The 10,263-nt window shown below is 53.0% G+C and overlaps 1 protein-coding gene across 4 annotated transcripts in view; it reads left to right on the top strand.

Annotated features, from left to right (window-relative positions):
• The first annotated feature begins 317 nt into the window (after positions 1-317).
• The window catches only part of VIPR1 (vasoactive intestinal peptide receptor 1), a 319,284-nt gene continuing 309,338 nt past the window's right edge, over positions 318-10,263 (top strand). For 2 of the 4 annotated variants that reach the window (XM_069729253.1, XM_069729251.1), the window contains exon 1: positions 6,911-7,134. In XM_069729253.1, coding sequence (XP_069585354.1) covers positions 7,051-7,134 — 84 coding nt within the window. In that variant the 5' untranslated portion in view covers positions 6,911-7,050. Of the gene's footprint in view, positions 586-6,910; positions 7,135-10,263 lie in introns of those variants that run through there. The other 2 variants (XM_069729252.1, XM_069729254.1) reach the window with 2 other exon arrangements.

The following is a 10,263-nucleotide window of genomic DNA, read 5'->3' on the forward strand; positions in this document are numbered from 1 at the left end:
AGAGCTGAGGTTGTCGGATGTAGCAGAGCTGAGGTTGTCGGATGTAGCAGAGCTGAGGTTGTCGGATGTAGCAGAGCTGAGGTTGTCGGATGTGACAGTAGCACTGACCACCTGAGATGCACGATCAGCACTGTCCCACTGGTGACCACTCCACCTCTGCTCCATCCCGGTCACGCTGCAGACGATCCCCCGCCGCCTGTGATGAGCCGCTTCTCTCCGCTCCGCTGGCGCCGCCTTATGAAGCCGGGCACGGTCGGCCCTTCCCTCGCAGGCAGCTGATTGGCTGCTCCCGGCTCGGGGACGGTTCCTTGGCCCCGGGTGACTTTCTTAATGACCGTGCAGTGATGGGCAGGAGCGGAGCCGCTCTGCTCAGTGTGTGATCGGCGGCGGCGGCGGCGGCGGATCGGGCGCTGGGTCTCTCCATGGCTCTCTGAGGATTGCACCTGCCCTGGACATTGGGGACACATCGCAGAAGTTTGGGGACGTGGTCCCTGCCGGAGGATGGGCCCCTGCCTGAGGACGGACCCCTGCCCGAGGACGGACCCCTGCCTGCTGCTCTCCCTACTCCTCAGCCTCATCTCCCCTGTAAGTGGCAGCCGCTGCAGAACTTCTTCATTACCATCGGAAAAGTTCCTGTTCTCATCAGCTCTGCTGTGCCGGCTGATATGGAGTCGAGCTGAGGTTGTCTCCATGTTTGGGAGTGAGTCGGTCAGCAGCAGTGTAAGATGTAGCAGTGCTGAGGGGCTCGGTGTTTGCAGGGGGGTTTGTCATGGTGTAGAGTGGTCAGCTGAGGTCTGTAAGATGTAGCAGGGCTGCAGTGTTGTATCCACACGTGTCTTTGTCCAGATGTAGCAGAGCTGGGTGTTCAGATTCAACTGGGCTGAGTTTGTGGAGATGTAGCAGAGCTGAGATCATTAATGTAGCAGAGCTTTGATTTTTAGCTTTGTGGCATGGCTGTGTTTGTAAGATCTGGCAGGACAGAAGATGTCAGATGTAATGAGCTGAGTTTGTCATCTGCAGTAGAAACGAGTTGATGAAGTGCAGCAGAGCTGGGTTTTTTAGGTGCATTAGAGCTTTTCAGATATAGCAGAGCTGAGGCTGTGTGCTGTGTAGAGATGGGTTTGCTCTGATCTAACAATGCGAGTGTGATGTAGTCGAGATGAGTTTGTGAGATGCAGCAGAAATAGTTCTACTAGGTGCAGCAGAGCTGGGTTTGTAAGATGCTGCAGAAGGATGTCAGTGGTTGTCAGGTGTGTTACAGCTGTGATTGTCAGATATAGCAGAGCTGAGGCTGTGTGCTGTAATAGAGAAAATGTTGTCAAGTTTAACAGAACCGAGTATGTGAGATGTAGAAGACGTGAGGATGTAAAAGCTGGTAGGCGGGATCTATGCTGTGCAGCAGAGCTGGGTTTGTCAAATGTCAACACAACCTTGGAGAATATGTAAGATATAGTAAGGTTGAGTTTGTTACTTGCTGCAGGCTTGGCTTATGGCAGATCTGCACTTCTCAGATATAGCAGAGCTGAGGATGTTGTATGTAATATAACAAGGTCTGTCAGATTTAACAGGTTAGTGAAATGTAATAAAGGTTGATCAATGCAGTGCAGCAGAGCTGGGTTTGTCATAGAGTTTGTGGCTGAGGTTATCACATGTATTTAGTGTAGGTCTGTCAATAAAACATTGAGGGTATGTGCACACGTTCAGGTTTTTTCACGTTTTTTTCGCGTTTTTTCGCGATAAAAACGCATTACAAACTGCAGACATATGCATCCTATCATTTAGAATGCATTCTGCAATTTTTGTGCACATGATGCGTTTTTTCCGCAAAAAAAAAAAGCATTGCGGTTAAAAAAATCAGCATGTTCATTAATTTTGTGAATTTTTTGCGTTTTTCCCGCTATTCTATGCATTTGGGGAAAAAAGCACAAAAAACGCACCAAAAACGCGTCAAAAAACTTGTCAAAAACGCAAAAAAAAACGCATGCGGATTTCTGGCAGAAATGTCCGGTTTTTGTCAGGAAAATTCTGCTAGTAAATCCTGACGTGTGCACATAGCCTGAGGCTGTGTGCACGCGTGGAAAAATCCGCTGCGGTTTTTCCTGCGGATTTATTGCGGTTTCTACTGCGGATTCCGCTGTGGTTTTCCATCTGCAGTTTTCTATTGGAGCAGATGGAAAACTGTTGTGGATTCCGCACAAAGAAGTGACATGCTGCGGAAAATAAAACGCTGCGTTTCCGTGTGGTTTTTTCCGCAGCATGTGCACAGCGTTTTTGGTTTCCCATAGGTTTACATTGTACTGTACAACGCATGGGAAACTGCTGCGGATCCGCAGCAAAATCTGCAACGTGTGCACAGAGCCTGAAGAGTCTGTGAGATGTAGCAGAGATGAGTTGGTGACGTTTATTTGGCATGGACAGTCTTGTTAAAGGCAGCATTGATAGACTTGTCAGATATATTTTTGATAAAGCACTGCCTAATTTTTAATGGGATATACTATTATATGTTAGTTCGTTCTCCTGCTCTAAAAACCGTACCCTAAGTCTCTTGAAGGGTAATACGCTACTGTTACTGTTGTGCTGGGTTAGCTTCGGACCCGTTTAATCGAAGCTGGTGGCAGCGAAAGTGCGCTGACTGTTGGATTATGCTGAAGCAACTGCGGGTTTGATAATTATTGTTCCTGCCTGAGTGGGAGTAGTTATCGCGTCGCTGCAGCGTGCCCAATAGCCAGTACATAGCAGGCAGCCTTCCTGGCGACTAATTACCCAGGGTGCAGTACCTAATCTGACCTGAGAGTAAGGGGGCGCCAGAGAGCTGCAAGTGTTAAGTGGAACTGTAGCGGGATATACATAAATCCCTGCAGTTCGTGGTATATAGAAAAGCAGTGGGATACCTAGAATAAGCCCCTGCTGTAAACTAAGAGGTCAATAGCCTTGTGTGTGTTTTTTCATCACATCGTGGAGTGGAGGGATAACTAAGATAAGCCCCCTGCACATGTGATAGCCGTCTGTTGGCCTAAAGTCACCCCGACCCGCGACGTAGGGGTGACGGTCACGGTGTGAATCCTGACCCAGTGTTGACAGCGGTCAGGGGAATCGTGACAATCCATCAATGTCAATGGCTGCTCACTATCCCCAGTCCCACACGCCCGGTGCCTCGGGGTGATCCTCGACTCTGATCTCTCTTTCAAGCCACATATCCAAGCCCTTGCCTCCTCCTGTCGTCTCAAACTCAAAAATATTTCCCGGATCCGTGCTTTCCTTGACCGCAACACTGCAAAAACGCTAGTGCATGCCCTTATCATCTCCCGCCTCGACTACTGCAACCTCCTACTCTCTGGACTCCCCTCTAGCACTCTGGCACCACTCCAATCCATCCTACACTCTGCTGCCCGACTAATCCACCTGTCCCCCCGCTATTCCCCAGCCTCTCCCCTGTGTCAAGCCCTTCACTGGCTTCCTATCGCCCAGAGACTCCAGTTCAAAACCCTCACACTGACATACAAAGCCATCCACAACCTGTCTCCTCCATACATCTGTGACATGGTCTCCCGGTACCTACCTACACGCGACCTCCGATCCTCCCAAGACCTCCTTCTCTACTCCCCTCTTATCTCTTCTTCCCATAACCGCATTCAAGACTTCTCCCGTGCTTCCCCCATACTCTGGAACTCTCTACCCCAACACATCAGACTCGCGCCTACCATAGAAGCCTTCAAAAAGAACCTGAAGACTCATCTCTTCCGACAAGCCTACAGCCTGCAGTGATCCTCAACCTACTGAACCGCCGCGCAACCTGCCCTACCCTCTCCTAGTGTATCCTCACCCATCCCCTGCAGACTGTGACCCTCGCGGGCAGGGTCCTCCCTCCTTATGTACTCGTGTGCCTTGTTATCTGCTCATGGTTAATGTATTTGTCTATATTTGCCCCTTATCCACATGTAAAGCGCCATGGAATAAATAGCGCTATAAAAATGTATAATAATAATAAATAATAATAATAATATAGCAGAGCTGAGGTTGTCAGATGTTATAGAGCTGGGTATGTCAGATGCTTTCTCTGCAAATAACTATATGGGGAAAGCATCTATTCTGTCAGTAAAGATGCTGCAGAGCTGGGTTAGCCTTGTCAGATGTAGCAGAGCTGCGGATGTCAAAGGTAATAGACAGTGGGTATGTCAGATGCTTTCTCTGTAATGTAGCAGAGCTGTACTTGGGCAAAGCCTCAGATCTGTCTGTAATGATGCTGCAGAGCTGGGTTTGTTATTTTCTGCCTTGTCGGATGTAGTACGGCTGAGGTTGTCGGATGTAGCAGAGCTGAGGTTGTCGGATGTAGCAGAGCTGAGGTTGTCGGATGTAGCAGAGCTCAGGTTGTCGGATGTAGCAGAGCTCAGGTTGTCGGATGTAGCAGAGCTGAGGTTGTCAGATGTAGCAGAGCTGAGGGGATGTAGCAGAGCTGAGGGGATGTAGCAGAGCTGAGGTTGTCAGATGTAGCAGAGCTGAGGTTGTCGGATGTAGCAGAGCTGAGGTTGTCAGATGTAGCAGAGCTGAGGGGATGTAGCAGAGCTGAGGGGATGTAGCAGAGCTGAGGTTGTCAGATGTAGCAGAGCTGAGGTTGTCGGATGTAGCAGAGCTGAGGTTGTCGGATGTAGCAGAGCTGAGGGGATGTAGCAGAGCTGAGGTTGTCAGATGTAGCAGAGCTGAGGTTGTCGGATGTAGCAGAGCTGAGGTTGTCGGATGTAGCAGAGCTGAGGTTGTCGGATGTAGCAGGGCTGAGGTTGTCGGATGTAGCAGAGCTGAGGTTGTCGGATGTAGCAGGGCTGAGGTTGTCGGATGTAGCAGAGCTGAGGTTGTCAGATGTAGCAGAGCTGAGGGGATGTAGCAGAGCTGAGGGGATGTAGCAGAGCTGAGGTTGTCAGATGTAGCAGAGCTGAGGTTGTCGGATGTAGCAGAGCTGAGGTTGTCGGATGTAGCAGAGCTGAGGTTGTCGGATGTAGCAGAGCTGAGGTTGTTGGATGTAGCAGAGCTGAGGTTGTCGGATGTAGCAGAGCTCAGGTTGTCGGATGTAGCAGAGCTGAGGTTGTCGGATGTAGCAGAGCTGAGGTTGTCGGATGTAGCAGAGCTGAGGTTGTCGGATGTAGCAGAGCTGAGGTTGTCGGATGTAGCAGAGCTCAGGTTGTCGGATGTAGCAGAGCTGAGGTTGTCAGATGTAGCAGAGCTGAGGGGATGTAGCAGAGCTGAGGGGATGTAGCAGAGCTGAGGGGATGTAGCAGAGCTGAGGTTGTCGGATGTAGCAGCGCTGAGGTTGTCGGATGTAGCAGAGCTGAGGTTGTCGGATGTAGCAGAGCTGAGGTTGTCGGATGTAGCAGAGCTGAGGTTGTCGGATGTAGCAGAGCTGAGGTTGTCGGATGTAGCAGGGCTGAGGTTGTCGGATGTAGCAGAGCTGAGGTTGTCGGATGTAGCAGGGCTGAGGTTGTCGGATGTAGCAGAGCTGAGGTTGTCAGATGTAGCAGAGCTGAGGGGATGTAGCAGAGCTGAGGGGATGTAGCAGAGCTGAGGTTGTCAGATGTAGCAGAGCTGAGGTTGTCGGATGTAGCAGAGCTGAGGTTGTCGGATGTAGCAGAGCTGAGGTTGTTGGATGTAGCAGAGCTGAGGTTGTCGGATGTAGCAGAGCTCAGGTTGTCGGATGTAGCAGAGCTGAGGTTGTCGGATGTAGCAGAGCTGAGGTTGTCGGATGTAGCAGAGCTGAGGTTGTCGGATGTAGCAGAGCTGAGGTTGTCGGATGTAGCAGAGCTCAGGTTGTCGGATGTAGCAGAGCTGAGGTTGTCAGATGTAGCAGAGCTGAGGGGATGTAGCAGAGCTGAGGGGATGTAGCAGAGCTGAGGTTGTCAGATGTAGCAGAGCTGAGGTTGTCGGATGTAGCAGCGCTGAGGTTGTCGGATGTAGCAGAGCTGAGGTTGTCGGATGTAGCAGAGCTGAGGTTGTCGGATGTAGCAGAGCTGAGGTTGTCGGATGTAGCAGAGCTGAGGTTGTCGGATGTAGCAGAGCTCAGGTTGTCGGATGTAGCAGAGCTGAGGTTGTCAGATGTAGCAGAGCTGAGGGGATGTAGCAGAGCTGAGGGGATGTAGCAAAGCTGAGGTTGTCAGATGTAGCAGAGCTGAGGTTGTCGGATGTAGCAGCGCTGAGGTTGTCGGATGTAGCAGAGCTGAGGTTGTCGGATGTAGCAGAGCTGAGGTTGTCGGATGTAGCAGAGCTGAGGTTGTCGGATGTAGCAGAGCTGAGGTTGTTAGATGTAGCAGAGCTGAGGTTGTCGGATGTAGCAGAGCTGAGGTTGTCGGATGTAGCAGAGCTGAGGTTGTCGGATGTAGCAGAGCTGAGGTTGTCGGATGTAGCAGAGCTGAGGTTGTCGGATGTAGCAGAGCTCAGGTTGTCGGATGTAGCAGAGCTGAGGTTGTCGGATGTAGCAGAGCTGAGGTTGTCGGATGTAGCAGAGCTGAGGTTGTCGGATGTAGCAGAGCTCAGGTTGTCGGATGTAGCAGAGCTGAGGTTGTCGGATGTAGCAGAGCTGAGGTTGTCGGATGTAGCAGAGCTGAGGTTGTCGGATGTAGCAGAGCTGAGGTTGTCGGATGTAGCAGAGCTGAGGTTGTCGGATGTGACAGTAGCACTGACCACCTGAGATGCACGATCAGCACTGTCCCACTGGTGACCACTCCACCTCTGCTCCATCCCGGTCACGCTGCAGACGATCCCCCGCCGCCCGTGATGAGCCGCTTCTCTCCGCTCCGCTGGCGCCGCCTTATGAAGCCGGGCACGGTCGGCCCTTCCCTCGCAGGCAGCTGATTGGCTGCTCCCGGCTCGGGGACGGTTCCTTGGCCCCGGGTGATTTTCTTAATGACCGTGCAGTGATGGGCAGGAGCGGAGCCGCTCTGCTCAGTGTGTGATCGGCGGCGGCGGATCGGGCGCTGGGTCTCTCCATGGCTCTCTGAGGATTGCACCTGCCCTGGACATTGGGGACACATCGCAGAAGTTTGGGGACGTGGTCCCTGCCGGAGGATGGGCCCCTGCCTGAGGACGGACCCCTGCCCGAGGACGGACCCCTGCCTGCTGCTCTCCCTACTCCTCAGCCTCATCTCCCCTGTAAGTGGCAGCCGCTGCAGAACTTCTTCATTACCATCGGAAAAGTTCCTGTTCTCATCAGCTCTGCTGTGCCGGCTGATATGGAGTCGAGCTGAGGTTGTCTCCATGTTTGGGAGTGAGTCGGTCAGCAGCAGTGTAAGATGTAGCAGTGCTGAGGGGCTCGGTGTTTGCAGGGGGGTTTGTCATGGTGTAGAGTGGTCAGCTGAGGTCTGTAAGATGTAGCAGGGCTGCAGTGTTGTATCCACACGTGTCTTTGTCCAGATGTAGCAGAGCTGGGTGTTCAGATTAAACTGGGCTGAGTTTGTGGAGATGTAGCAGAGCTAAGATAGTTATGTGTTTTCTTAGACGTGGCACAGCAGAGCCTGACTTATGCAGAGAAATGTAGCAGAGCTGAGTGTGTATGATGTAGCGGATCTGGTTGTCAATGTTAAGTTGGGTTGAGTTTGTCAGGATGCAGCGGAGCTGAGGTTTATTCCAGTATCAGACGCAGAATAGCAGAGCTGTGAGATGATAAAGCACACAGCCGGCTCTGCTACATGTCCCATATTCCCTGCTGCAGAGGCCTCCAGGACTGGCGGCTGCTACAGATCTCCTGCGGCTGTGGAACTACAAAGCTCAGCTCCAGGTTGGCATCTCCTCCTCTGTAGGGAGCAGGGACCTCTGGAGTCGCTGGATTTCCTTCCTCCATCACTGCCCTCTGGGTGCAGAGTCCCGGGAATTCCCAGGTTCATCCTTATTGTTGGTTCCGCTCATGTAAAGTGTTGGCTTCAGCCTGGCACCTGCCATGTTCCGGAGCTGGTGGAGGTTCCTGCCTCCCTCTGGTGCTGACAGAGTTAATACCCGATATTCCTGGTGCTGCCACTATATGTGCTGACATTACAGCCTGGCACCTTCCCTGCTTCTTCCCTGCAGCTTCCCTGGCACCTTCCCTGCTCCTTCCCTGGGACCTTCCCTGCACCTTCCCTGGGACCTTCCCTGGCACTTTCCCTGCTCCTTCCCTGGCACCTTCCCTGCACCCTCCCTGGCACCTTCCCTGCTCCTTCCCTGGGATCTTCCCTGGCACCTTCCCTGCTCCTTCCTGGGACCTTCCCTGGCACCTTCACTGCATCTTCCCTTGGACCTTCCCTGCGCCCTCCATGACACCTTCCCTGCTCCTTCCCTGGCACCTTCCCTGCACCCTCCCTGGCACCTTCCCTGCTCCTTCCCTGGCACCTTCCCTGCACTTTCCCTGGCACCTTCCCTGGGACCTTCCCTGCACCTTCCCTGCGCCCTCCATGGCACCTACTCTGGACCTTCCCTGGCACCTTCCCTGCGCCCTCCATGGCACCTTCCCTGCACCTTCCCTGGGACCTTCCCTGCGCCCTCCATGGCACCTTCCCTGGACCTTCCCTGGCACCTTCCCTGCGCCCTCCATGGCACCTTCCCTGCACCTTCCCTGGGACCTTCCCTGCTCCTTCCCTGCACCTTCCCTGGCACCTTCCCTGGGACCTTCCCTGCTCCTTCCCTGGAACCTTCCCTGCGCCCTCCATGGCACCTTCCCTGGGACCTTCCCTGCTCCTTCCCTGCACCTTCCCTGGGACCTTCCCTGCGCCCTCCATGGCACCTTCCCTGGCACCTTCACTGCACCTTCCCTGGCACCTACCCTTGGACCTTCCCTGCGCCTTCCCTGCTTCTTCCCTGCACCTTCCCTGGAACCTTCCCTGGCACCTTCACTGCACCTTCCCTTGGACCTTCCCTGCGCCCTCCATGGCACCTTCCCTGCTCCTTCCCTGGCAGTACCTGCTCCTTCCCTGGCTCCTTTGCTGCTCCTGTTAGAGCTGGTGGAGTTTCCTCAGAAACTCAGAAAAAACGCAGCGAAACCTGCTGCCAGCAGCTTCTTTACGCGACGCGTGAACAGCCATCTGAGCTGGCATTACAGCCTGGCACCCTCTTCCTTCTACAGTGGGTGGAGGTTGATGCCCCCGCTCTGCGCTCTGGGTGCCCGGGCACAGTCACATTATTATCCCGCCCATGTGAATGTGGCCCTGCAGCCTGGCACCTTCCTGGGTTGCTGAATTCCTCGTTGCTGCCGTCTGGCTGTGTATTAGATTTCGTTGTGCCCATTGTTGTCGGTGCCCGGTCTTGTTACTGTGGCTGGCATCGCAGCGGGCACATTGCCTCCTGCCCTCTGGAGACCTGATGGGTTTCCTGCCTTCCTCATTGGAATCTGTATATGTTTCCTCATGTTTTGCCGGTGCCCCTTCTCTGCCCCCCGGCTGCTTTGTGCCCATTATTGTCTCTGGTACATGTCGGTTGGCATTGCCGCCTGGTCACGTTATAAATCGCAGGGTGGCACCTCCAGTGATTTACACCTCACCGCTTCCCTTTTCTCAGCAGCATTGTAACTAATGACTATTCTCTACATTGTATCATTGATCTGTAAATGTGTTCATCCTGTTCCTCCTGATTCACGAACTTATGTCGCGAGCATCAGTGCACCCTGAAATGCCAGCAGCACAGAGGATTTCAGTTTTGGCAGCGGAGTAAGTTAGGAGACCCCCCCGGAAGGTTCTGGTGTAATGTGATTATTTGGGTGGTCCGGGCTCTGAGTGCAGGAGGGGCCGCTATCCTCAGCGGAGCCTGCTGCGTTCTCTAGATAAGGAGGGTCCTGGGAGATGATGGCATCAGTCCTGGGAAGAAAATCTATAATGACAGGTCAGGGGTTAATGCTTCACTTAAAGGGTCCACTCTGGGGCCAGGGAAGTCACTGGATGGACATTAGTCACATAGTCCTGAATAATCCTAATAAGGACCTGAGAGGTCCCAGGAAAAGGCAAAAGAGTAATCAGGCTGCGCTGCAATACCACACACAACCTGTGGGGGCAAATGTGGCGCTGTGTGTGGTAGATAGAGGTCATGACTCCATAATCATGGACATAAAAACACAAAAACAGCAAATCAGACTGCAGTATTGTAATAGGGAATATCAATGTAGAGCCCTGCCAGGACCTTCCACCATAGAACTACACCTCCCAGCAATACTTGTTATGGGACTAGAGCCCTGCCAGGACCTTCCACCATAGAACTACACCTCCCAGCAATACTTGTTATGGGACTAGAGCCCTGCCAGGACCTTCCACCATAGAACTA

This window comes from Ranitomeya imitator, chromosome 6, assembly GCF_032444005.1.
Source record: "Ranitomeya imitator isolate aRanImi1 chromosome 6, aRanImi1.pri, whole genome shotgun sequence".
NCBI lineage: Eukaryota > Metazoa > Chordata > Amphibia > Anura > Dendrobatidae > Ranitomeya > Ranitomeya imitator.